Source organism: Stylophora pistillata, chromosome 3 (genome assembly GCF_964205215.1).
Source record: "Stylophora pistillata chromosome 3, jaStyPist1.2, whole genome shotgun sequence".
In the NCBI taxonomy this organism is placed as follows: domain Eukaryota; kingdom Metazoa; phylum Cnidaria; class Anthozoa; order Scleractinia; family Pocilloporidae; genus Stylophora; species Stylophora pistillata.
This window is the reverse complement of record NC_142521.1, coordinates 44,187,818-44,215,436: the sequence shown is the minus strand read 5'-3', so window position 1 is coordinate 44,215,436 and position 27,619 is coordinate 44,187,818. Positions and strand designations below refer to the sequence as shown.

General features: G+C 39.7%; 2 protein-coding genes and 1 long non-coding RNA gene across 7 annotated transcripts; 2 read left to right on the top strand and 1 right to left on the bottom strand.

Moving 5' to 3' along the window:
- The first annotated feature begins 119 nt into the window (after positions 1 to 119).
- LOC148736286 (uncharacterized) lies at positions 120 to 3,619 on the top strand. Its single transcript, XR_015999163.1, has 2 exons — positions 120 to 2,153; positions 2,240 to 3,619. It is a non-coding gene; the product is annotated as an uncharacterized LOC148736286 (long non-coding RNA).
- On the bottom strand, positions 2,824 to 18,059 carry LOC111342421 (uncharacterized). Its single transcript, XM_022949496.2, has 11 exons — positions 17,852 to 18,059; positions 17,357 to 17,446; positions 15,734 to 15,997; positions 12,758 to 15,264; positions 11,983 to 12,256; positions 11,524 to 11,702; positions 10,584 to 11,229; positions 10,050 to 10,226; positions 5,889 to 5,957; positions 5,000 to 5,238; positions 2,824 to 4,523 (listed from the first exon to the last, which is right to left on the bottom strand). Exons 2-11 carry the CDS (start codon positions 17,439 to 17,441, stop codon positions 4,401 to 4,403), a joined length of 4,563 nt encoding a protein of 1,520 aa, XP_022805231.2. The 5' UTR covers positions 17,442 to 17,446; positions 17,852 to 18,059; the 3' UTR covers positions 2,824 to 4,400.
- Positions 18,060 to 20,349: 2,290 nt separating this feature from the next.
- Positions 20,350 to 27,568, top strand: LOC111342409 (uncharacterized). 5 transcript variants are annotated; one of them, XM_022949482.2, is made up of 2 exons: positions 20,350 to 20,428; positions 25,962 to 27,568. In XM_022949482.2, exon 2 carries the CDS (start codon positions 25,970 to 25,972, stop codon positions 27,146 to 27,148), a length of 1,179 nt encoding a protein of 392 aa, XP_022805217.1. In that variant the 5' UTR covers positions 20,350 to 20,428; positions 25,962 to 25,969; the 3' UTR covers positions 27,149 to 27,568. The 5 variants fall into 5 exon arrangements, with proteins under 5 accessions (XP_022805217.1, XP_022805214.1, XP_022805215.1 ...); XM_022949479.2 differs by lacking the exon at positions 20,350 to 20,428 and adding an exon at positions 22,470 to 22,884; XM_022949480.2 differs by lacking the exon at positions 20,350 to 20,428 and adding an exon at positions 22,470 to 22,888.
- The last annotated feature ends 51 nt before the right edge of the window (positions 27,569 to 27,619 follow it).

The following is a 27,619-nucleotide window of genomic DNA, read 5'->3' as shown; positions in this document are numbered from 1 at the left end:
TGGATCTGATACAAAAAAATTCATTAATTAGTCCTGCTTCTCGGGATCTGATAAAACAGGTTTTTTTTCGCATACCTAGTTTTATGTGCGTGTATTATATTTGCGTCAGCGAACCGGGAACTAAAGTTGATGGTAAAAGGTGAAGTGTGAAGAACAGTTTAAAGTATTCGATAAGAATCACAGAAATAAATCCCTTAATAAACAAAGGATGACAGTTCTTACGTTCCTCTCCTAGACGATTCTGGAACGGTCCACTTTTAATTCTCGCTCCTTTGTGTTAGATTTGAACACCTGGTAAAGACTTACATGTATTTAAATAACCTTACATAAGAGGGATAACCGGACCATAAAAGAGATGCGTGCTCTCAACAGGAGCTGGAGTTTCTCTCGTTCAAAGTTTCCATGCAGTGACGTATGCCTCAATCACGGCTCACAGAGGGCAAACTATGTGACTTAAGAAAGAGAAAGCCATATACCATAGCACGTCGATAACGTGACGTAACTGTCATAGCCCTTCGACTATGTGGGCCAAGCCTTTGTGAAGTATGTCATGGGCTTCAAGTCTTGGTCCTCCTTTTAAGGCATTTTAATGGAATCTGAAGGAGTAATACTCACACTGAAATACCAGCGCATATTTTTCATCCTAGTGTACTCAGACATTTTTGAAATATATAAACAGAGAGACTAAGTAGAAAACATGCGCGTTAGCGAAGGTCCCTGACGTCACGTTCGCGTCGAGTCATTGAACCTGAACTTTTAGCTACAACTTTTCATGTTGGCTTTTGATATCCATTCTAATCTTCTACGTCTTCTTTCATTTTTGGTTACTTTTGTGTCTATTCTGGCAAAGTGTTATAAGTCATTAGTTTTGTTCTTTTGCGGAAGCATTTTAAACTAAACGAGCACTTTAAACGTGCTTAAGTTCTTGTGATATTTTGATTTTTTTTCTTTCATTATTTGGCTTGTTTGTTATTGTTGTTGTTGTTTTTTTTTTCTTTTTTTCGTGTGATGTTGCCGTGGATTGGGCCAATCAACAAAAACCGTCATAAAAAACACACTCATCATGACGTAACTGATGTAAGTGCTGTGGTAATTTTCAATATCAACTGAGGTATTTTCCTTAAGAGTCATAAAGCCATTCGTGATTAATTGGTAAAACGTCAGACCCCGGTTGTTCGAAGCTAGTTGGATAACGCTATCCAGTGGAAAAGTCTTAATCCGGTGGATAGCACAGTACGTTTTGCTATCACTTATCAGTTGGATAGCGATTTATCCGTCGGATAGCGGTATCAGCACTTTATACAACTAAGCCAAGATTTTTTTCACCATGACAAAGAAAGGGGACCGTGCCCACAATATACTTTGTAATCCATAGAAAGAATTGAAAAGATCCAAAACATTTCCTATGTCTATTGAGGAGTTTTTGTCTTTGTTACATAAACAAAGGAAATTAACTCATGACAGATCTTTGGAAATCTTACGTCCTCAGCCAATTTTTTTTACTACATATATATTGTTTTGGTTGATAGGAGCTCAATCATTTGAAACATTGGTTAAATATCTGCCTGTCCAGAATACGCCGAATGTACCACCCGCCCTGGTAAATTCATCAACTTGTTTGTTTTTTCTCTGTGGAGTCCTCCAATTTTTCACAATTCCTGACTCTGACGTCGGTAATTCTTTGAAAACACCCTAAGTTGGCCGACATTTGTTTCCACAAAAGAAAACAGCAACGTCACTGTGCACGCACATTACCGAAGATGAATGTGCCGAGAAGTTTAAACACCGTCCTTCCAAACAGATGTGTAATAATCTTACAAAACACGATTTCTCACATGCACCAGTTTCTCTTTATTTGCCGGCTTCAAATTTTTCTTGTTCAACTGAGAAAAAAATCAAACCGGAGCCTACTCGAATCTGATCAATATCTGCAATGCTAGGAATGTGGCGGTACATGTTCTAAACTGTTATCATTTTGTTGATATGCGTTTGTCAAAGAAAACCGTTTGTTATCAAACTACTAGATGCATTAATTTGCTGGAATGTGCATAAGAAGTTGGGATTTCTTCTTAGCCTCTCAGAATCTCCTTCTCTAAATCTCTTTGCGAATGGTCTGCTTAATAGCAAATTAAGCTCTTACAAACTTTCTCCCGGTAAGTCTTGCCGTCCGGAAAATGGAATGTTACTTTTTTCCTATTTACACTGCAAAGGAAACTTGTTTGTTTGATATCGTTCTCAGTCTGTGCGAAGCATCGTCATGAATGGCCGAAAATTGATCCCAAGGCGCTTCTCAAACTGTTACCGGCTGCCGTAGACTGGTGACGAGCACAAAGCGTGGGGGACCATGGGAAGACGATAGAGGGGATCTATACTTTCCGTGAGAAGTTATCAGAGAGATTACATATGACGTTTACGCCCAACTGCAGTCAGCAAAAACCTAACCATCTCCCGCCTATTTTCAAGCGTTTTTACCTTGAAAGAAATTATATGCATATACAAGAAATCATTTGCAAGTTCCTTGCCTGTTTCATGCAAGGATTAGAGGAAAAGTAAACGAAACGAGAGTTCTTTTCTGCCGTTTACTGGCGTTTACTGTGCCCAAGCTATTGACGCGCAAGAGTGTTTAGCGTCTACTTACGATATCACGCCTTAACCATGAGGTCTCGATAATGAAGGAAGCTAAGTGATCACCAATTTAGTACAACAAATACAACACCTAAGGAAAAGTATAAAGAACAGTATGGAGAATATGCTTTGGGTGTTTGAGTGTAAAGAGTACCGGAAAAACTGGGAAAAATAAAACAACTAAAAGGAAAACTGAAGTTACAAGATTCATCTAATTTTTATTGTTTAACACTGGAAAGTTTAAAGTACATTGATATTTTCTCTACAAAATTTAAGATAAATATTTTCTGACATTTCTGAGACCATGGATTAGATAAGAGCTTTCTTCCTAGATTCAAGTTTGCTCGAAAACAAGAAAAATTAGGTTCCAAATCATAATTTTGTTACTCCACAGTGTTCAACTCACTTCTTTTGATGAAATTGCGGCAAATATCCACTCACTGATTGACTTAAAATGAATTAACTTAGATAAATAGCTGTTACAAAGTGGAAGTTTTTCGGTCCGATTTATTCAATCAGTCTTTCGTCTCTTCGCAAACTTTGGCGTAAAGAGAAACCAAATAAAAAATTTTACCGGATAGGAGTCACTTTTGCAACAAAAGTATCAATGAGAAATGCAAACTATCGGTCTCGTGTTCAAGGAATTCTTTCAGCTCTAACTCTGTTTCATATCAAGCTTGTCTTCTCGAAACATCTTATTTATGTAAACTAAAGCAAGTCTTGCCGTACTCAAGTCTATACCTCATGTGCGACTTGCTTTTCTCCCAGTTTTGACACTTCTTTGGATTGAAATAAAAGGGATAATTAAAGCATTGATCCCTTAATTTGTTTGGTTTTCTGATCTATTCTATTCTTTCACGAAACCTCTCTATCTCAAAAATTGGATTATGACCTTCGAGATTCCTATCGCGTGATGGCAAAGCCCATGTGAACTATTGCGCATTAGTATGTACTAAAACAGTGGATAGCGTTGAAGGCGCGCTCTGATTGGCTAGTTAAACTCCGAATATCCTTTGCTATTTACCTCCGAGCAACTCGGGAAAAAATGGCGTCCCGGTTTGCATCTGTGACAAGCGAAGAAATCACTCAAATTAACGACGGTGGCGTATATTATCTCACTGTTTTAGTATATACCAAAACAGCTATTCACCTCATTGTCGGTGGTTAGCGGTGGATATTTACCTCGCCGCTTCACGGCTCGGTAAATATCCACCACTAGCCACATCCACTTTGGTGAATAGGTGTTAACTATCACGAACTATCACGAACTAGCACGCATTGAAGTCGACAGCAAATGATCTAACTGCATTTCTTTAAATCTACCAATCGTTCAAAACTTATCAACAAGACAAACCACTGTTGTGAATGATACAAATAGGTTACTTCTCTATCACGGAATTGATAACGAGTTGCACATGGCCAGTCAGATTGAATTACTGATCGAGCACAAAGGGATCTACATTTTTAAACGAGGGTGAAACATCTCTGCTCATTTTAGCAAAAGTCATTCCGAATTCAAGTACTAAGCGCGCGCCTTAACAGGAAGAAACTTGAACAAAGTCCGGAGAAAGTTCGAGATCTTTTCTTAAACAATGTAAAACTACAAACGGAGATGATCTTCAAAAGCATTCTGAAGGTTACTTTTGAACGTTTTTGACAAACTGATATGGAATAAAGCCCTCCTAAAACAGGCAACGAAAGCAAGACGGCTTTCCCCTCCAGCTCGACGTTAAAATATTATACAAGGTCATTAGATAATAACAAAAGCCTTGGGCTCATTTCTTCTTATGACAGTAAATCTTGATGTTGGCTATTTCTGCAATGTCATAGAGCACTCTGTCGGCGTGGTAGTTCGCACGCCCAAGTGTAATGTCTTTCATGAAGATCTGGTCAAACGCCTGCGAAAAGGGAAGAAAAAAACATCCATTCAGCTTAGAACCTTGTGAACTGCATGGAAATCACAAAAGCTCAAAATGTAATGCCACTTCGCGTGAGGCACAATCAGCTCTAACTCTCCGGTATCTCAAATTGATTTTCGTTTCTCATCTATAAATGTGAACGAAACATGTCACCATAAAGAGGAGCGTTCATGGTTGTTAAAGTGTTGTACTTTGATAGTATAGTCAGGTTAACAGAATCATTATGTGACAGGTCACATTACAAAAGTTAGCCCTTCATCCCCTGGGCTAGAGGGACTTGCAACAAATCTCTCCATATTTGTTATTACTACCGACTCAAACATGAGGATACGGGTAATATATGACGAGTAAGCCAAAATACATAAATTTTATGGTGGAGACGAAATTGTACAGTTTCTCGAGTAAACCCCCGGGCCCCTCCCCTGGATCCACCACTGCCTAAGACTGTCACTTACCGCTTTGATTTGCCGCACTCTTTGCATGATTGTCACCGCTTTTCCAGCTGCCTTTGGAGGGAGAGACGAACTCTCGAACAACCCATCAAACGCGCGGAACAGATTTCCTAAAAACCGCTCTACACCCTCCCCTCCGAGGGAAGTTATTCTGCTGTCCATGGCTTTCACCCAGGCTTTGACGCTGATTGTTTCTTGATGCTTCAGCGCTTCATCGCATTTCTTTTCCCATTTCTGTACACCTGAGACAGACGCGGAAACCATTTCCCTTAATTTCGACTCGCTTTATGTGAACTTTAAAAAGAAACATGGGATTTTTCAGGAAGAAAACATGGGCATGGAATTTGGGAACACGTCACTTAACCCAATCATCATATTTACTTCAACAAAAACTTCGGCGCTAGAATACTTTTTAGTGTTTCAAAAGCGAAAATTTATTCGAGGGTGGGTTTCTTCAAACTGCAAACTTCGGGAAAAATTGATAAAAATCATGTCTAAAAATTGGGTTAAAGAGATGCTATTTCTATCATAAATTTCCGGCATGGATAGTGCCGACTATTCATTTTTGGTACGTCCAGTCGTTATCGTTGTTGTTATTTATTTCAGTTCTTTTGCGTTTTACACTCTAATAGACGTCGTATTCTTCCGATCCAGAGTAGCTTTTATCGAAGGGAAACTCTTATTGCTAATTTTTTTCCCAGTCTGCGACGATGGGCCGGTAGTGTCTATTCGAGGAAGGTATTTAATCGCGTAAATCATTACAATATGGGTCTTTTAAGTAAGTTAGCTGTCGCCAATCAGTTCTAAATATAATGTACAGTCATTGGAAATGAAAAGTTGGAAAACGAGTAGCGGATGGTAAAAACTGAAATTCCAAGGATTCTCCACTTACCATCGCTAACAAAATTTAGACTTCTCTTGATTCTCTCCATTTGGTCTTCAGTACCAGAAACTTGCCTAGCTGTTGAAAAAAAAAAAGGATAGTCAATCACTGTCCTCCACCTTTCATTTTAAGGTCATGATAATGCACGGCCAACCACGGCTGCATATGGTATAGAACGAATGAGCTATTCAAATGCGCTACGAGAGGCACAACCAAATCAAGCTTTATGAATTCCCAATTAGAGAGCAGTATGATAAAAGGAGAGTTCAAACTGAATGCTCAGCATAAGAATGAGAACGATTTTTGACGGAATTTTAGATGAGGTGCGGTTGTTGTAGCGCGACTTAAAGTCGTTTGCAGTGAGCCCGATGTATGTGTCTGTCGTGCTGTTGTCTTTACGTGTAATGATAGCTTGGTATATGACAGATTGTTGGAGGCAGTTTCCGTCTAGAGGGCATGAGTTTTTCTGTCGGCAGTTGCATTTCTTGTTGTTGTTTGCGGTAGAGGTGTCGGCTGTGGCGGTGGCGTTAGTCTTTACGTGGGAGGTGAGGATTCTTTTGTTGTGGTTGTCGATGATTTGTTTTGTATTGTCCATGCAGCTGTAACTAATTTTGATTGTGTTTCTGTTGAAAATTCTGCTGAGCTTATGATCTTTGGGAAAGTGTTTATCAATCAGCGCGAGGAATTTATGTCCGATGTTAGTGTTGGTGTTCTTGGTGAAAGGCGGGTTGTATCAGAGGATGTTGTTGCGTTGACGGTTTTTGCGACTTTGTGTGTGCGTTGGTTCGTAGTGGAGTGTGTAGCTGGAACCACTGGTGTTTAATGCTTTCTGGTAGGCAGGAGCGGCTTGGTCGAAGGAGGTTTTGTCGGATGATAGGGATGATAAGCGTCTGTAGATGCCGGCGGGGATGTTTTTCGTGGTGGACGGTGGATGGTTGCTTTCGCGGTGGACGTATTGTAGTGTGGTATTGGGTTTGGTATATGGCTGTTAAGTGTTTTGGCTGAGGTTAAATGTGACGTCCAGGAAGTTAATTACTTGTTTGTTAGCTTCTATGGTGATGCGGAGTCCGTTAGCGTTAAAAATGCGGCATATCTCTTTTTTGATATTTTCAGTGTCCCTGGGTGTGGCGTCGGTTGTGGCAAGTCCTTCGTCACGGTATAGACCAATGTTTATGTTGAGATTCTGTAGCTGGGACAGGAGGAAGTTTCCGACAAGTTCACAGGTTTCGGCGCCGTCGAAGCTGCCCATGGTTACGTCAAATGTAGAGTTGCCTTTTTTTTGCCAGGGTTGCTGTTTGTGGATTAAAATCGAGCTTTTGGCATGAATAATAATGTTCCTTTCGTCGGTGGTGATGTTGTCAAAATCAGACGCGAAGTTGAGTGCTTTGTTTAGGAGGTCTAGGCTGATGGATGGGTAGAATTCTCCTATGTCGAAGCAGATGAAGTTAGAGTTGTAGTTTTTGTCTATAGATCGAAACCAGTTGATAACGGCTGAGGCGTTTTTCCATAGGTTGAAGTTGCTTTTTCTCGCAATGTTGGTGTTGATGCGGTCGAGGATCTGTTTGCTCACTTTGCCTATTTCGGATTTCGTCGGGTTGATCAGGCGGCATGTCGGTTTGTTTGAGAAGTTCGGTTTGTGGTCTTTGAGTGTTACGAATGCGTCTTTGTTGGCTGTAGTGTCTATCCTGTCATCGATCTGTAGTTTTGTCGCGATGTCTTTGTTTGTTTTATGGATTGCTTACGTTGTTGTGGGGAGGGCTTTCTTGTAGGATTTTGTTACGTTTTTTTTTCTAGAAGATCGTTGTATTCTGCGGGTTCAAGTTTGTAGAAGTTAGTAGTTTTGTCTGCTGGGACCAGTAGCTTGGGTTCGTTTTTTATGCGGTTGGTGTCTTCTTTTAGTTTGTTGAGGAAAGGGCTATTCACCTGCTTGAATTTTACAGACTGTGTCATCTTGAGCATGCCGTCCTCAAAGTCCTTTAGTTCTTCGATCGGTATATATATAACTAACTGCAGACAGTAATGTTTCGGCCTTCTGGGCCTCATCAGTGCAGTGCTGAAGCTAGGATGGGGGAGAACCGAGACGGTCACCCCAAACGACCCAACCTTTGTGGTATCGTCTAAGCTATGCCAGAGTGCTCAAACTAGTGTAAACTAGTGAGCATGCAGTTATATAGGAAAACTAGTGAGCATACAGTTATATAGGAAAATAAAAATTAAAACTAAAACTTCGCACTACAGATCTGTTTCGAAAGGGTTAAAAGTCCTCTCTCATCAGGTGCATAAGATACTAGTTGACTAACGATTCTTTTTTAAGTAGGTGGTTTGAGCATGCTTTATCAAATATTTAGTTGAGTGCCGGCACCCACTCGCCAGTTCGTTCCTTTTGTTTAGGGTGCCCGCCCCTGTTCTGCATATGATAAAGAATTTTTCAGCTATGCAAAGATTGCATCTCTTTGTAGTATTTGAGTAAGGCCTGGCGCGAGCTATTATTTTCCAGGTCACGGAAAACTCCGTTTCAGCATCCTTTAGGGACCAGATATATTTGCTCAACTCTGTTGCGTTCCTTTTGTTCTCATGTCTAAATGAAGCTGTATGATCTCTAAATCTTGTTTTAAATTGGTTCGCAGTAAGGCCGACGTACGTTTGGGTTTCCAAGGGACTTTCAACTGTGGCCTGGTAGACCACATTTTAAATTAGGCAATTGCCGCGTAGAGGGCAAGAGTGTTTGTCTCTACAATTGCATGATTTTTCTTGTGACTGAGAATTATTTGCGAGGGAGGACTTGTTGTGGGCGTCGATTTTTCTTTCGAAATTTGGCGTGCATGAATAGCTTACTTTCAAAGTGTTCCTATTAAAAAATTTTTCTTAGCGGGTGCCCTGGTGAAAAGCATTTTTTTACTATGCCTAAAAAAGGATTCTTTTACGATGCCTAGTTGTACAGCTTCAATTAGACATGAGAACAAAAGGAACGCAACAGAGTTGAGCAAATATATCTGGTCCCTAAAGGATGCTGAAACGGAGTTTTCCGTGACCTGGAAAATAATAGCTCGCGCCAGGCCTTACTCAAATACTACAAAGAGATGCAATCTTTGCATAGCTGAAAAATTCTTTATCGTATGCAGAACAGGGGCGGGCACCCTAAACAAAAGGAACGAACTGGCGAGTGGGTGCCGGCACTCAACTAAATATTTGATAAGGCATGCTCAAACCACCTACTTAAAAAAGGATCGTTAGTCAACTAGTATCTTATGAACCTGATGAGAGAGGACTTTTGACCCTTTCGAAACAGATCTATAGTGCGAGGTTTTAGTGTTAATTTTTATTTTCCTATATAATTGTTTACAAAGCTCCATGATTTTAGAGCACTCTCTGATTCAAGGATAAGGTTTTTTACGTTTATACTGCACTGATGAGGCCCAGAAGGCCGAAACGGTACTGTCTGCAGTTAGATAAAGCTCTTTGGCATACAAAGCTCTGCTTTCATGTCCAAATTGAGCACTGTGGGGTGAGTCATTGCCGCTTGCATTGCGCATAGTTCACTAGGCTTTCCTAGTTTGAGCACTCTGGCATGGGTTAGACGATACCACAAATGTGGGATCGTTCGGAGTAACCATATCGGTTCTCCCCCGTACTAGCATCAGCACAGCACTGATGAAGCCCAGAAGGCCGAAACGGTACTGTCTGCAGTTATATATAATGAACTGGTGCTAATAGCTCATGAAAAGATGACAAAAAAACCAAGCTACAGAGAAAACAATGGACAAAATACAAGAGATAAAGCCTAAAACTAAGAGATAAAAAAACTAAATATGCTAAAATGAGTGGCGCAACCGAAGAGGCAGTGCGGCAAGCAATAGAAAAGGATAGACCCGCTTTTAACTACAACTGTAAACCGTACCAAAATTCCAAAACAAGGCCTTTGGAGCCCGAAAGGGCTAATTAGCAACAAAATCCCTGGAGGGGCCCTTAAATGATATTAATCACAATAGGATCCCTTGACAGGGCCTCTGAGTCCAATCAACACCTAAAAGGCTGACAAAATCCATGAAAGGGGCCTTTGAACGATTAATCAGTAACGCCTAATATAAGATGGAAAATTAATTATAGCAATTTAATTATTATCATTAATTATTGTATTAATTTATTATATCAAGTAACACCAAAACATACCAGAAATCTCGAGCTGTTTCGTGACTCTCTTCAGTTTTCGTGTAAAGTGATCTTTCTCCTTAGCAAAAAGATATCGCTCATACATGTAAGTGCCGTACATTTTCTTCACTGTCTTCATCATGTCGCGACAAATGTCCAGCAACTGATGGTAAATCTTGCATTTCCCGGTTTTTGTAGCTAAAATAAATGGGTGAATTGTTTTGTATTGTTTTTTTTATTATCATTATTATTATTTTGCGTTCGCGGGCACTGTAAAAGAAGTATCTGCACTTTATAAGAATATAGTTCTTAATCCGATTCCTAAAATGATCCGTTTTATACCCTACAAGCGGCGTTCTCTCAGCAAAGCTTTACATTATCATGATCTTTAGCTGGAAAAGGAAGATTTTATATATAATTTTGGAAAGGTCTTGGCTATAACACAACCTTTATGGGAAACAACAGCATAATGTTTAGCAAAAAAGCATTCAAGCAAAAGACAAATCAACAAAACATCGATTGCAACGAAAATCAGATACTGAAATACAAACATACCTGGTATCTTCCACTTTCTCTTCAGATTTCCCATGCTGGGGTGACTTGGTGGGGCGCTTTTCTTGACTTCCTTCAAAGGATCGTGCTGTTGAATGAGATCCCAGAACGGTTCAATATTTTCACGTTCATCAGCTGTTTCCGCATCTCTCGTCCTCCGTACCAATCCACGGCGTCTTAAGAAGGCTGTCAGTTTCCCTTCCCCTCTGACAAAATCAGGCAAAGAGTTTTTCTCCTCATTTATCAGGCTCCGTTTTTGTTTGACACTTCCAATATCTGGAAACAAGTAGTTTGCCAGGAAACGTGCCATCCGGGGAACTAACTCTTTGTTCAGGCATGCGTGGAAGGGTAGCGTCTTGACCTCATCAGAGCCCATTACACTAGCATTCACACTCATATTAATGCAACTAGTTGCCAAAGAATCGACAGGAGCTTGAAAACATATGCTTTGTATTTTGAGCACGTTTTCCAAACCAACATGTTTAATGGATTTTGATGCTTCGATACCAATGGTTGAATCCCGATCGATTAACGAGAGAGCTTTTCCAGCCGCGTCTAACACTGCCTTTGTTTTGCCTTTAGAGAATTCAGCATCGAAAACACTTTGAGTTACGTTGTTCACGCGCCGTTTCTGGTCGAAGTAGATGTCCTAGAAGTGTAGGCAAACAAAAGAGAGAATAAATCCCATTATTTTCTCTTGATAAAAGTGACAATGCCAAAATAGGTTAGGAAGTCAATTTTTGAGAGGAAAAAGTGTGCAAGAATTGAACTCTTGTTCATGAAGAAATTACGAGGTCAATCGAAGGGCAAAGTATAAAATTTTGATAACATTTTGCAAGATTTGATGCTTCATAAGCTGAATAGATTGCAAGCAATCAAACAGACACTAAGAAAAATTTTGAGTGAAACGTTGTATCTTAGGCTCAAGGTCATTTTCACGTACTCTGGCATCCTCAAGGTTGCCGCTGGCCACTCTTCTTATATGATCACAGCCGTGATTGCTTGCAACACATACAGGGTCTCCTGTCTTGTAGCAACATTTATTCCAAGATGGACACTCGACACAGCTACCAAATACATCACGAGCGCAACATCTGTTCCAATCAGGGCAACCAATGCAGCCTGCATATTCAAGAAAGTATTGAAAGAGGAAGAGTCACGAGTTTTACGCAAGCAGGATAGGCTAAATCTTCCTTTCAAAATGCTTTTCAATACTATGTGCATTGATAAAAGTTGCGAATTCGAACATTCCCTTACCCCTCCCAAAAAGAAAAGAAGACCAAAAAAACAAAGCTTACACAAAACGAAAACAAAAACATTCAATACAAAGCAAAACGAAAACAAAACAAAAAACAAAACAAAAAAAAAACAAATTTCAAAGAGAGTTCGCTCTGCAACTCACTCTTCGCGCACTGGCTCAATTTACAGCTGCTATTGTATCGCTGCTCTGCGAGCCAAACTTCTCTGTTTCTTTCATTCAGAATATTTTCTTCTTCGTCTAGCTTTTGCCTGTAGTATTCTTCGTTCTTCGTGGCCTTGCGGTAGTAGTTTTTAGCTTCTTTGAGGTTGTCCGTGGCTTGACGAATGAAACTATCTGCTTCTGTGGCTGCTGCCTTGATCAGTGTATCTACTGCACTGAGGACCTTGTCGTGAATGCCTGGAAGACATCCATAAGCCTAGGATTTAAATATTCAGACAGTGAATACATTTAATCTATAATAAGGATCAATTCAGGGAGATTACAAAAACTTTCAAATATAAGTTAACTTCTTCAAGTTAAATAAGCAGGCTATTGTCTTCGAAAAGCGAAAAAAGTTTATGAAACTAATGATGCCAGGTATGTTACTTAACTTGCTTATCGTCTCAAATGATCAACGAAAACAAATATTGAAAACGTTTTAACAGTTTATTCAAAGTGAATAAGGAGAATAGAGAATGTTTTATGACTTATCTAAAAGCCTTACATTTGTCTTTTTCACGCAATTTACTTTGCTCAAACCATTGCCGATATTTTTTTTTTTTTACATTTATCCTTTCCCTGGCCGGTTTACTTCAATCCATGCCGAAAAAAGATCGTCATCAATCAGTTTTCCACGATTATTTTTGCCTTTTCAAATGTTAGTACTTATCTAGTCTGACTCATTTATTGTATACCTATGGTCTCATAAACCTTTCACCTGAAATGAGGAAGCCTCAGAATTTCCCAAAACTCCTGGAGACGAGACGTATAACCCAGTTGACGAAATGTCAAATAGATTTCCCTGAACAGGAAATTCTGTACCAGAGTCAGAAATCTTTATTTCTGTTGGAGATCCTGTACCAAGAACTCTGGCAAATCCAACAAGTTTGACCTTCACATCAAACGGAGCAATGGAAACATCTAGTCTTGGGCCACTTTTTGATATTTCCTTGCTTTCTTGCACCACAATGAAGCCATTGGACAACACGAAGGGAGACTTGGTATAGGAGGACGTCAGATGGATATGATCAGAGTCGTTCATCTTAATTGCAGAGTCAAAATACCGATCAAAGATATGAAGTTTTCCCCTCATGGTGAGATTGGTTTTGATTTTCATGGCTGGGTCATAGATCACTTCCAAACCACCAACGAAGGGTGCATAGGCAAGTGGAAATGGAAGAGTTGCGTTGATTCCCATAGCTTCTGCAATGTGATACATTGTGACCTCAGATAGCTTGGACTCCACTCGGCTGAAGTCTGGTTGCATTGCTTGGTACGAGATTGTACAGGGTGCCATTATTTCGTGTCCACTGCCTGACGTTCCAAGCGTCATTCGTCCTGTCAGCGGGAGCTTTTGCAAAGGAATTGAATTCATTATTTCAGTGTTCAATGTTAGCTGATCAAATGTCAAGTATCCGCCGTTGTGTAATCGATAAATAGCATCCTCGCTCTTCATGGACAGCTCAACACTGCCGTTGTCAAAGTTTATGTTTCCAGCAAAGGAAAGTTTTTCTTTTGGAAATGTTAACTTAGACTGTACATTAAAAGACGAGTCATCATTGATAGCCAGTTGGAGCATGTTATCTCGCAGTACAAGGCCATTGCCTAAAACATAGTTACGATTGACCATCCCAACCAGATTGAATCCATCTTGTTTCACTAGACCTTGGATCCGATACCACTGATCGCTTTCGAGCATGCTTTTTGCAGCCTTACACATCTTGTCATGGCGGCACTCCTCGGGCATTCGGAAGAGGCCAACCATGGAGATTCCGCGTTCGAAAGAAAGTCCGGATAGTGTTGGATTCTCGAATAAAGAATCATCATCATCTAAAGAGAGAACTAGAGATGTGTTGAAGCTGTTCCTTAACAATTTTTTCAACTTGTCCACATCATATCCTGTCAAAGCCTCTATTATAAACGGCATGGGTATCTTTGGAAATATGAAACCGACGGATGTCTTAAGTTGCCCTTTGTTCTCGTAGACAACGGCTTCAGCTTCTGTAGCTTTGTCAACACCGGGAAAATTGCCAAGACCTGAGATGTGAATGTAACGATTTTTTTGTTTATCTGAGGTGGCCGATTTGATTTTTGGTTGGATAAAGTCGAAATCACTCATTTGACTGTTTTGAACTATGGCATCACTCTCAGCATCTGGTATAAACGAGAGTCCATACTGCTGAGCAAGTAACTTCACCGACATCTTCTCTGCCATTCCTGTGATAAAAACAACTTTAGTCTCCTCCTCTGTTTTCAGTGTAATATTTGCCTTCGCCCCCCCCAATTCCGAGACCCCATGGCCCTCAAACGACCACGTGTTGAATTCATCTCCAACTCGATGGCGAAATGTTACTTCTGTGTCAGATACGTTCAAAAGGCCAGGAATCACGGCGAAAGTGTCAGATAACTTTGCATGTACACTGAAGGTTTCTTGGTGAATATTGTAACTGAAGTGATCAATGTTCACAGAGGATAGATCTGGAAACCCATGAGGTAGGACCCTTATTCTAGAACTGGGTGACAATGCTTTCAAGGTCTGCTCCACGCTGACCTGTTCGTGGCGAGAAGTTATGAATTTCACCAAAGGAGGGTTAACAACTACTGCGACTTTAACCGGCCTCCTTTCTTCGCTCCCCAAGCGGAATGGAAGCAGGAGAGTTAGGCCTTTAGAAATATGAGATTGCAGTTCATCTGCAAGGATTCCTTCACCGAACGACTTGAGTGGAAGCTTGTCCACGTCTCCCGTTGAAGCAACAAAGCCAAAATTTGTACGGTTCTTTCGGAATACTCGCGTTTTTGCTATAAGATGGTTTATGAACGGAATTTTGAACAGGTCATCACTGACAAGTTTTATGAGAGCTCGTGAAGGGAGATCGTGTTTGAATTCAAGCAAGACCGAAAACACGCTTTTCTTTCCAGGCATTTTGCGAATGAACACTTTGCAATCGGTGGAATGGGTGTCAGAGAGGAGCGGGTCTCCAGAAATCATAAAAACATAATCCTCATTTCCTTTAAACACTGAGTACATCTCAACGTCTGTTAGAAAGAGTTCTTTTAGAGTGTCAACGTTCATTCCTGCATGTTCAACGCTTTTCTTTTCTGAAAGCTCGGATGCAACATCGTACACGTTTAGTCTGTCTGCCGCTGCAACCATGGTGTGATGATCACCGATTTTTGACTCTTCGATCTTCACTGTTGCTGTCATGTTGCCTTGCTTCCACTTCCCTTTGGAAGAGATAATAAATTTCGTGAATCAGACGCTACAATTTTGAAATAGCTAATGGATGCGATTGGAAAATCATAGAAAACGTAACAACGCGAATGGGCATTAAGTAATTAAAATTCGATGAAAATATAGCCACAAAATTGGTATTGCTACCAACCACGGGGAAACACTGAAAAAGATTGGATCATATTTAAGTGGCGATTTTAGTCTCCAAACCCACTGTATACCTTGGAGGATAAGTTTTTATGGTAACCGAGAGTAACCTCAACATTATTAAAAATCACAACAGCGGCATATATTTCACGATAAATTTGATCGACGGACCAATGTTTGGTGCTTCTGAGGATCAACTTCAACTCATTCTTTAGAAAATTTACCCGACTTTATCACAGTTTGTTGTATTTGTATTTGATCTGTTGAAATTCTACGTCATTTTATCTAATTGTGATAATGGTCATGGACACTTACCTTCAGCGTTGAACTGCCACTTCCCTTCTGGCCTATTTTTGTCATATTTGAACGTCATTTTCACGTCATCTAGAGTCATTCCTTGCCCAAGGAGGCTGACAGGATCCTCCAAGTCAGCAGTGACTGTAACTTTACCTTTGCTGGTGCTGTATTCAAACTTGTCAGTCTTCAGCTCTGATAAGGAAGGGAAGCCGTCTGGCATCGAAGGCATGGAGCCCAGTGGAACGATTTTTTGAAGGAGACGCTCGGCCGACGAGATGTCGTCTGTTTGCGTTGAAAAAAATCAGTTGTCTTAAAAATAATCGCAATAAGAAGAATAACATTGAATGCTTTGGCTGAGGTTGAGGACGAAAAATTTAGCTCTGCTTACTGAAACGTAATAATAAGAAATGGGAAAAAAGTTTGATTAAGGAATTTTGAAGATGGAACTAAAATGATGACGGGTAATTCAACAACATTGGCGGTTAACGGTCTTCTAACTTGTCCTTCTTTGGTTAAGCCTTGACTGAATGTATTTCATTTTGTCGCGAAAGATTCAACTGTCTTTTCATACGGCCACGGAATCGAAAAAGGGACGGCCAAGAGGTATTTACTTTATTGATTGATTGACTTCTGTCCAATTAATCAACTTGAACTCATGCACGAATTTTTTTTAGTTTTTTTTTTCTTTTGCAACTCAGTTTTGTGTCCTTTGAAATTAGAAGATGAAAGCTCTTGAATAAGCTCCAAACAATTCTGTTAAAGTCTGGCAAGGGAAAAACTGTACAGTTAATTTCGTTATAGTACAGTTTCCGATAAACATGCATAATTAGGGCAATTGTATTAAACAAGAAAGAACAAGAATAAAGCGCCCATTCATTTTTCTATTTATTCAGCAGTTTAACCATTAAGTGAAGAGTTTGTTTTGAAATTGCTCACATTTCCTAAATTTCTCTCGCACAGGTACCATTCTCTACTTGCAAGGTGCTGCATTCTTGTACTTGCTGAGGTTACATAAACTATTTTACGAGCTGTTTGAAAGGCGCCTGAAAGCCGGCTCCATCAAGTAAATTTTATTTTCTTATTCTTCCAAGATAAAAATTGAACGTTTTCTTATCCTTATCATCGTATAATCTAAACAATTGTACTTAGCAGGAAGAAGAGTATTTTCTTTAAAAAGATGTTGGCAATTAAAAATAGAACTCCAGAATAAGTAACTCTGATTCCAACGCTCTAGCAATTTGATTTCGGTTATTACGAAGCCTCGTTTATTTCAAACTAATGGCTAAAATTCGAGATTTGTAAACGTTTGGCTAAGATTTATATTATTTTCAGTAAGACGTTTTGGACAGAAGTCCTCTCGGTCTAGGAAAATTTCCTTGAAATAATAAAGGAGACACTCCCGATCAGAAATGGGTTGGAATTTGTTCATATCACAGTGGGATTCTCAGAGTCAGCTAAATTATATTCATCTCTCAGACACATCTAAACAACCACGTAGAGATATAAAATGCTAAGACAATCGAAGCTCAAATCCAGATGAAACGTAAAATACAGTAAAAGCGAAGTAGTGCAAATATCTCTCATTGTTCACTTTGCTTGCGTAAATTTCCGATTTTCATACAATTCTAGGGTTAGGGTTACCTTTGTCAAAGTCATCTTCGGCTCGGCAAACGAGAGATAAAGAGAGAAGTCCAAGAATAACTTGAAGAGACGAAGACATCTTCATGTTACCTGCCATAGGAGTGAGAGAACAAGTTATAGTTTACGAGTCAAAAGATCACTAAACATCTGACATTGGCGAGTAACATGGTTGGCCATCCAAAGAGAAAATAAATCACAAGTTAGCTTTAGGCGTAAAATTAAACTCACTATCGTTAAAGGGGAAAGAGGCCATAAAAACTGAAATAAGAAATCGAAGTAAATTTCAAGTAAGAAAGAACAAATATGATAAATGTATTTAACATGATGGTTTAGTTCAAAGCGAAGATTGTCGTTCTGGTCTAAAATCCTGGCTGTAATCATACATGCAATGACAATAGAGTGTTACAATTCTAAAGAAGTAAAAATAAGTCAAAGATAGACTTCATAGCAGATACTTCACGTCTAATTAAGGCTCTTATATCTGAAATTACCTACCTACTAATTTCTCTCGAGAACACAGCGTATTTCAAATGCCGTCTTTCTCTGATACTAATTTACTGGCGACATCGCCTAAAACTTTTTCACATTAATTGCTGTAGGAATTATAAAATTCTCGAGAGGAAAAAAGAAAGTTTGCTTTTCAAACAATCCTGCCACAAATATTGAATGTTCTTTCTCCTCTTCCCGCTTTGCTCACTTCATGTTAAATTTATCACGGAATACCGGTGTCTTCACGGTGTTGCTTTCAAAGTTCCTTCATGCATATTAATACGTTTACTAAGTTTGTCACGTGGTGACTTGAACTCCCGTTTCCTCGGCAACCAATGTTTTTAATGGCCACAGCAGGAAATATCGTTCAAACGAGATGCGTGAACGGGATAAAGGCAGTCAAAACCTGTTGCGAACGCTGTTTAATTGTTGCTCAGCATGGTATTTGTATGGCACAGCCCATATAATCTTGTAGGTTTTGATTGTTTATAACCCTTTAGTTGCTCGTAATTAGGAATTTAGAAAAAAAGTGTTGTATTGGCTTTCAAATGAGCTGTTCTTGACAAGTTGGACTTTTAATGTGTGTTGTGATCACCCAGAAAAACAATTCAAAATGACTTCCCAATATCTTTCCTATTTAAATTAGTCCAACTGTCTGTAAAACCACAGACAGAGAATACAATGGGCGAGTCTGCAGACAATTCATGGGCTAAGTCAAGCCAAAAGCAACTTGGGCAATTGTGTATATCAGCCTTGAAAGCCAAAGGTGGACATGAACTCACCATGCCAACCAGAAATGCAACCACCCTACTTTCCAGAGTGACGTCGTTATTGTCGCCAGAGTGAGTTGGAATTAGGTCGATGCTACATTGTCTAGTCGTTATTCTTGAATTCTTGGCGTTATGTAGCCAGAGTGAGTTAGAATTAGGTCGATGCTACATTGTCTAGTCGTTATTCTTGAATTCTTGACGAATAATTGCGTCCGGCTATGCTTGAGCATCTAGTCGTTTATTTGAATACCACCAAATTGTTAGCATGACAAGATGTTGGTGATATAATCTTGAGTATACTGAGAGAGCTTCATTCAGAACACAGCTCAAGATTGGAGAAAGAGCGCATTTCGTTTGATTGTCGTGGAAATAAACCAAAGGATTCATAAAAGCCAATCAGAATTTATGAAAGAAATTATCACGTGGAACCAATGAAAACCTATGATAAAAACAAGGAAATTGTTCAAAGCGCGGGAAAACTTGTGACCAAATGGCGTTTGGCTTTAGTTTAGAGTCTAATTGGTTGAAAAAGTAGCGGGACTTTTCTTAAGTGGAGTCATAAAAAAAAAAAGACAAGGAAAACCAGATTTCTATCGGTATTTAAAAAGACAAAACGGAAGTCTAAAAAATAAGGCTTCCACGAGGTCTAAACCCACTCTCGCAGGTAGTAGGTATGCGCGTTGTGAGCGAGGAAGCCATTTGTCGCGAGCGGTAAAAATTAAGGCCATTTTTCAATTATCGCAAATACTGTGCTGTCGTCTCCCCATAACTTGAAATCTCGTTGACCCAAACCTATACAGTGCTAACTCTAAACCAAAGCATAATTCGCAGATTTTATTTCGACTTCAAGAGAACATTACAGGCCATCCGCTGGTGCGTATCATTATATATCAAAACATTGCTAAAAATAGCGCTTGGGAGCGGTATCTACCCTTCCCTCCTTAACATCACGTTGGGTAGTGGCGGGTAATTGATGAAAAAATATAGTTAGTTACACCTTCAGGATAACAAACCGCAATTTCTAGCGGTTTAACGGAAAAATAGGAGGGTTGTAATGGGGTGATGGCTTTTACGGCTATCGGTTAAACATTTAGCTAAATTACGGCTAGTATTTAATATCGGTTCATAGTGGTAACCAGAAAAAAAATTTGCGGTTTATTTTTTTACGACTTTTGGTCAAAATTCGTCAATTTTTACGCCCAGCGGCTAAATGCTTTGGCTGTTTTACAACTACCCCGCAACCCACAGGATGTTTGAGGAAATCGCGAAAAGTTTGTAAATCACTCGCTAACCTTTGATCTACTACTGACTTTCGAGTAAACGGATGGAGTACAAGTCTACTGCTTTTATAGAATACAGCTGAAATGCTTCAATTTTCTATGGGTTCAGCGGCGCAACAAACGTTTTAAACCAATCAAGGCGCTCGTAGTATCTTACTTTATGTTATGTTAAAAAAAACCCTCGCTCCTGTAAACAAAATTATCGAAATGTGTTCCTGCACTTAAAATCTAAATCAACTGAGCGCTTAAAATTCAAACTACTTTGTTTACCAATCTGATTAAGTAAGAATCTCTTTCTAAAACACCATTTGCGCACCTTGAGGAGAGCTTCGTTCATCTCTGATAATTATCTGAGTTTCCTTGAATAAAAAACAAACCAACTACTTTGTATCGTCTACGGACAAACAATTGCGTGGGGCTTTTGGTAGGTCATTAGCATGTGTATTGAACAATAAGGAGCTCAGTATACTGCTGTGAAGGACACCACATTTGACTGGTGCTTCGAAAGCTTAGTCTGAGAGAAACTGTTAAAGGTAGGTGTCTTTATTCCTCTTTTTCTTACTTCTGCGCGATCTTGGGTCTTTCGGGGAATTTTTATTTCTCTGCTTTTCTACGTCATGGAAACTTTTATTGGGTGTTCAGCACCTTATACAGACTAGAAATAGGCAGCATCCTGTTGAACCAAACCGAAGGGGGATGCACCCGCCGATTTTACGCCGGTTTTTCTTCGCCGAGTTACATAAGACAATCCTCAACTAAAAATGTTGTGAAGACAGTCTGCTCCGGGCGGTTCTTGACGTATAACAAAACTTGGGCAACGAAATGTAGCGTTTAAATTCGTTGTGCGCGCAAAGGTAACTCTATTTCGATTGTCGAGTTGAAAATCTATCTAACCATGCAAAAAGCAAAAAACCCCAGAATGTTCTCGACTCGATGAGTGCCTTCTGATTGAAAATTATTATATCACAACAAGACTAGTCTAGTAAGCATTGAAAACGCAAAGTAGAAACTAACGCTGCCAGAAATATTGTTAAATGTCTCACCTACAGCTCACAAAGAAAAGTAAGCAGTATACCCCCGACGAGAGACAAAACAAAATGAAATACAAACAGTTCAAGGCTATTGTATGCCAGAACACTAAACATTACTGCAGCTGTTCCAGAGAGTTAAGGATGAAAAAACTCAGAATAAATGGAAAAAAGGTTGTGGGTTCCGCCGTCAGCCGTCAAACGGCTCAAAATTTAACCTGGAACCGTCAAAGAGGATAAATATTTGATGTAAGCCGTCAAATAAAAAGCTCAACATTGACTGTCAAACGGTTGAGAAGTCTCTCATCTAGCCACGAGCAGCTCTGCAAGATACCTTTCCCCACCCCTTCAAATTCTCTATAAAAGCAAACAACAGACATGCGGTTTACGCCTTAGGGGAACGATCAATTTTTAAGAAACATTACCATAAAATAGACAAAAAAAAGAAGGGAACGGTGGTTTACTTCAGTCTAACGAGAACAAAAACATCTGAAGACTGTAAATAGATTATGCTAAATAAATATGATAAGCTTTAAACCTGTTTTTAAAATGAGGATGGAGTAAAAATTTCTTACAGAAGTGGTAGGAAAAAAGTAAGATCTTTGTCCCACGTATGTGGGACAAATCCATCAGGGGACTATTTAAAACGTCTGTTGATATCCAGTTGCCACGAGCGTGGGATGCATGTGTCAAGCACCCTTTACTAAGATTCGTTGCAAACTTTTTAACCTTTTTCTTGTTATCAAAAGCCTTTAAAAAAATTGTTGAACCTAATCTATGACAAAATACTTTTAGTGCAATGTTTTGTTTCATTTCCAAAAACGCTTGTGTTTAAATTTTGCTCTCTATACCCAACGGAAATCGAAATATATACATGCGTGTATTCAGTTAAGCACAGCCCAATGCACAGAAATACAACGACGTTATTTGAATTTTACCCAACACTTACACAGCACAACTTTCTTCGCAATCCATATTCGGTACACCTATTTCCCCTTAAGCCCGTCTGTAAATTTATAATGTCCGTTATCACGGTGCAATCAAATAGGTATTGAGCAATAAATAAATATATCTTATTAGACGTTTTGTTGCGTAGTATCGCTGAGTATTTTTACGAGTTGTGTCGTATTTTGACGAGCCCGTAGGGCGAATCAAAATACAAATAACGAGTAAAAATACTTAGCGATACTACACAACAAAACGTCTAATAAGTTATTTATTATCCAACACGCCAAACTGTTGTTTCTGCGAGTGCGTGACAGAAGTATGCGAAGCGGAACGGGATTGACGCGTTGCTGTGTTGCTGTTTCTATTTTCTTCATTAAATGAAGAAATTTTCTGGTCGTCAAGCTGTTTTTCTTCGCTCGATTCATCAAATGAACTTGGATCTATATTTGCCAGCCATTCTGACTCTTCGTCGTCGGAAATATGATTGAAATTGTCCGCCACTTTTTTTTTTCCATAACTACAATCCAATTCTTCGCTTGCGCGTGCGAGAAAACCAGTTTAACCGGTACTACAATAGACGAGTACAAATACCGCGTGATATTTGTACTTGTCTATGGCGTTATTCGTACTCGTCTAGGTGTAGTTGGATAGTAAAAACATATCAGAGAGATTATAGGCGAAGATGTTTTCGGAAAGGACGTTGTAAATTAAGACAAAACTGCAAATCCTTTACTTTTCTTTGAGAGATTTTCGTGAATTGTTGGAACTCAACTCTCAACTGATTTGGCTTGTCAAGCTGCTGTTTGTTTAATATTTTTGTTGTATGAACAGCTGTTATCGGAATTGAAGGGCACATTTGCGGTTTGCAGAGTCTCTGCTTTATATGTAGATCTCGTTCCAAACTATTCCATTTGCCGCAGCCGTTTACTCTCGTCTCAGGTAGAAGAAGTAAGGCAGCACCTGATAATCTCATGCAAGTTTGATGGATATTGTACATGTGTCCCATATGGACGGTAGGTAAGATAAAGATTGTAAAAGTTCTTCCGGTTATTGTTTGCGTCTCGAAAACGTTCCTGCCTAAGTTCTCTTTGTTCTTGGTGAGAGGGACTGTGTCATGCCAGTATTGCGTTTCCTCTAGCAACACATTCAATAGCCCATTTCCGAATTGCATTTAGCCTCTTTTATAAAGCGAGCCCTGGTGCTCATCCTTTCGTATGGTAGTAGATTTCTCATTCACATGCAAATTAAACTCATTTTCATACGTATGGTTGAGCACCAGGCCTCGTTTTGAAAAAGAGGCCAAACGTAATTCGGAAATGGCCTATTACCCAGAGTCCAGGACCCAGTTGCATGCGGGAGGGATAGCGCTCTATCCAGCGGAAAAGCGATAGCAAAACATACTGCGTTAATCACCGGATAGAGATTTATCCAGTACATAGCGTTATCCAACCATCGAAGAACCGGGAGCCAGCTGTCTAACTACTTGGCCATCTTGGCTCGCATGGCCGTTTTTGATCGGAAAGAGTTGTTACTGCTGTCTTTATGGCAATTTGAATAATACTTTTTGCTGTAAGCTCAAACCTCTACTTAAAGCGAGGTTGCTCAGTTTTAACCTTAAAAGGGATAACAGTAACTGAATCTTTTTTATTTAGATGTCGAAACAAAAACAAAAACTAAAACAACAGCACACACACAAATAGAAACGTTAAAATTACCAAAGGAAATACGGTATTGATAACGCAGTCACTTGCCCTTGAAAATAACTAACAAAAACAGAATTAAAGTTCAAACCCTTAATTCAAAGGAGATTTGCTGATAAAGTTCCCTCGCCGTAATCTCGAGACTTACATTTCAGAGCTCTGGCAATAACATGCTTATCAGCCGGATGATTTCAACGTTATTTAGCTGCATACCATTCTTATCAAGGAAGTATACAAGATCTAGAAGAGAGAATTGGTGATCAGACATTGTGTGAAAAATATTCAGAACTACACTTTAGTAACGCCACCAAAGAAAGCGGTGATACACCGAAATATGTTTTTTGAAATTTCGACAAAATTTCCCTGGTGAACTGTGTTCCTATCTACTCGAGTGGATTTCTAGAAATCGCGCTTGTTGATAATAAAAAGAGATTTTGATTATCATCATTAATAAGGACAAAAAGGTAAAGCGATAAAATGAAAAACGAAAGCAAAAAAGAAAATTATCAAATAGATGAAATATACGCGCGGAAGACTGACACAACCGCAGTCGCTTGAAATTTTTTTAGGGACTTTAAGAAACCACGACGGCGACGCCAAGGAAAACTACGATTAAAAAATGAATTTCTACTCTTAGTTAGAATTTCAAAAATGGCTGCAGGAGCTTACTATCTCATACGGCGCCACAGCTCAACTTCGGCATGACGTATAAAGTAGCCGTTGAGTTCCAAATGGAAATTAAAATAATTTGCCGTCGCGATTTCGGTTCGCAGACGACGCAAATTTTGGCGATTTCACGTTGTTGTTTTGCATAGGACAGCTAAGAAATGTACAAAGTTTCAAAACGCACGTGCTGAGCTATTGTTCTGCCAATTAGATCTCTTGTTTTTTCACGTCCTCGTTGCCGTCGCCGTCGTGGTTTCTTAAGGTCCCTATTAGGGACTTTACGGCAACGAGAACGTGGAAAAATAATAGATCTAATTAGCTGAAGAATAGCCCAGCACGTGCGTTTTAAAACTTTGTACATTTCTTAGCCGTCCTTTGCAAAACAACAACGTGAAATCACCAAAATTTGCGTCGTCTGCGAAGCGAAACCGCGGCGGCAATTTATTTTATTTTACATTTGGAACTCAACGCTACTTTTATGCGTTATGTTGAGTTTGAGGTCTGGCGCCCTATGAGACGGTAAACACATGCAGCCATTTTCGAAGTTCTAACTAAAAGTGGAAACTCATTTTTTATAATCGACGACTTCCGTTCTGTTGCAGTCCTGACTGCTTAAAGTAAGTGCTACCGTTGTCGAATTACAGTGGGCTCTTGTGAGTCAGCGGTGTGTGCAGTTTATAGTGGGAGAATTTGCGGAATAAATGGTAAATTTCTGTCGCTCTTTAAGGTTACAAAGTTCCTGTAATTCTCCTTTGATTCAATTGATTTTGTAGATATGTTAAATACATTTTGCGATAATTTGCTTCGCGCATTGTTTTGTAATTCGATGAACCGGCTTCTCCTAATTAAGCGAGATATTTTTAAATTTGCAGCATAAAAACTTGAATTACTTGATGAAGCGTTCGAAACAAAAACAATTTAATATGGAGAAAAAAGCCGTGAAACCGCAGTCTTAGCAACGCTGGACATCAGCAATAATTTAGAAGCCTTCCTTGATGCAAACAATGCCAAAGGAAAGTTAATTGCTTAGAAAGGTGATTTATTTACGTTGACATAAACTTCGTCGCTATTTGGCGTATTCAGCGAAGGTCAAATTGCATTGTTAGCATCAAATTGTTTTGAACAAAAAAACCGCGCGCGGTGAACGCATGACGTCACGATCGTCTCCTAGCAACGGCAAAGAGAAAAGCTGATTTGCGGCATGGTTCATCACAATGCCACGAAGAAGTTCCTTTTCTTTGGCGAAAAATTGGTAAGTAATTATTAAATACCAACCGATTAACGCGCCGATTGAAGTCTCGGCGTCGCTCGCTTTTTGACAATTGTTCGGTTTAGGTTAGCTCTTTATAGTTTGATAAACTGAAGCAATTGAGTTAAATTGGTGTTAAATTGAACCTATTGCCATAGAAAATAATTTCATAAACAGAACCGATTTTGGCGCTTTATTTTGTGGCTGAAACGAAATAACCACCCGCCATTTACGCTGATTTATTTATTAATTCCAAAACAGGTGTACGGTAAATAATTCAGGTTATTAACTCTCGTTTGGACCTTTCCACGGCATTCATTCGTTCACGCGATAAAAACATGCCGCGCGTGAAAAACAAACATACATAACAATCAATCACACGGCGGAGCCTTTTTTTGACTTACACTCATTAATAACCGAGCGACCTGAAACGCGCAATTCTTTGTACATTCTAAGCTGACTGTGATTCTTTCAGGCGCTGAGATGGAAACCTCGGCCAGAAGAAGAACCAAGGATGATTCGTTGGCCAAGGAAAGCACTGAATCCGAAGCGCGTCTCGATGGAGCAAGAGTGCCGACGGAAAATCCTCCCTTTACTCTGAAAGATTTAAAAGATGCCGTACCACCACATTGCTTCGAGCGATCTCTCCTGACTTCGAGTTTGTATTTATTGCTGGATTTGACCAGCGTATTTGTGTTCTATGCAGCAGCATTCTGGGCATTTAACGCATCTTTGCCGGTTTATGTTCACGCCGTATTCTGGCCGGTGTATTGGATATGTCAAGGTTGCGTTGGATTCAGCGTGTGGATCATCGCGCACGAATGCGGTCACTACTCATTCTGTAACAACAAGCGGATCTGCGATATCGTCGGGCTAATCTTACACACTGCACTTTTTGTCCCGTATCATTCATGGCGTTTATCGCACGCGAAACATCACCGAAATACCAATCGAATGGACGGTGACGAAGCGTTCGTCCCTAACACAAGAAGCCTTTTAAGGTCGGAGAACGACTTAGAATTTCCAAATATCTTCTTCAGGTGTTTTCATATTGTTAAATACCTAACTATCGGTTGGCCGGCGTATCTTTTTTTTCACGCTCGCGGCAGACCTTATAAGGCAAACCGTCTGCGACCGAGTCATTTCAATCCATATGCTCCCATTTTCTCTCCCGGTGATTTCTGGGATGTGATCGTAAGCGATGTGGCCTTGCTCGTGTGGATTGGTATCCTGTACTTTCTCAGCGCTCATGTGTACTCGTTTGCATGGTTGGGGTGCCTGTACGTGGTGCCCCTCATGAATGTTAACATGTGGTTAGTAATAGTTACCTACCTACAGCACTCCGATGTTAGGGTGCCGCACTACGCCGACGAGGAATGGACTTGGCTTAAGGGGGCGCTGTGCACTGTCGACCGGGATTATGGAATCCTAAACTATGTGTTCCATCACCTTACGGACTGCCATGTAGCTCACCACCTGTTTTCCTACATGCCCCACTACCACATGGCGGAGGCCACTGAAGCCATTAAGCCTGTACTTGGACGGTATTACGCCTATGATGGAACCCCCTTTTGGAAAGCATTATGGAAAACTGACAGCTACTGTCGATTTGTCGAGGACAGCGGCAAAATCTTATGGTATAAATTCTTGCCTGAGCATTGATATAACTACCGAAACTGCGAAAAATTGGTTGCATACTAGAAAAATGTTGATAGTCACTGCTGTTTACTTGAGGAGAACGGAAAAATGTTTGGTTTCAGTTCTTGCCAAAACAGCGATAAAACACTTAAACTACGATTCGATTTCACTAACTTATATTACCAAACGTTGAAAATATCAAGCCTGGAAAGTTTTTATCAGAGCTATTACTTAGCCATCAAGTTGTTTGCGATAATTTCTTGCTCTATGATGACAAAATAGAACTTTCATCAGGTATTTGATACTATGGAGGCAGTTTTTGCAAAATTTAGCAGTTCTGTAAAATGATTATTAATTCATGACAGCGAACTAGACGAAATTGTCAGTGCTTGTCTTCCTTTATACATTATAAATGTACACAATAAAATCCAGGTTTTTTCCTCACTTTGTTTCTCCATCGAAAATAGCGTTTATTTGCGTTATGAGTCAACAAAC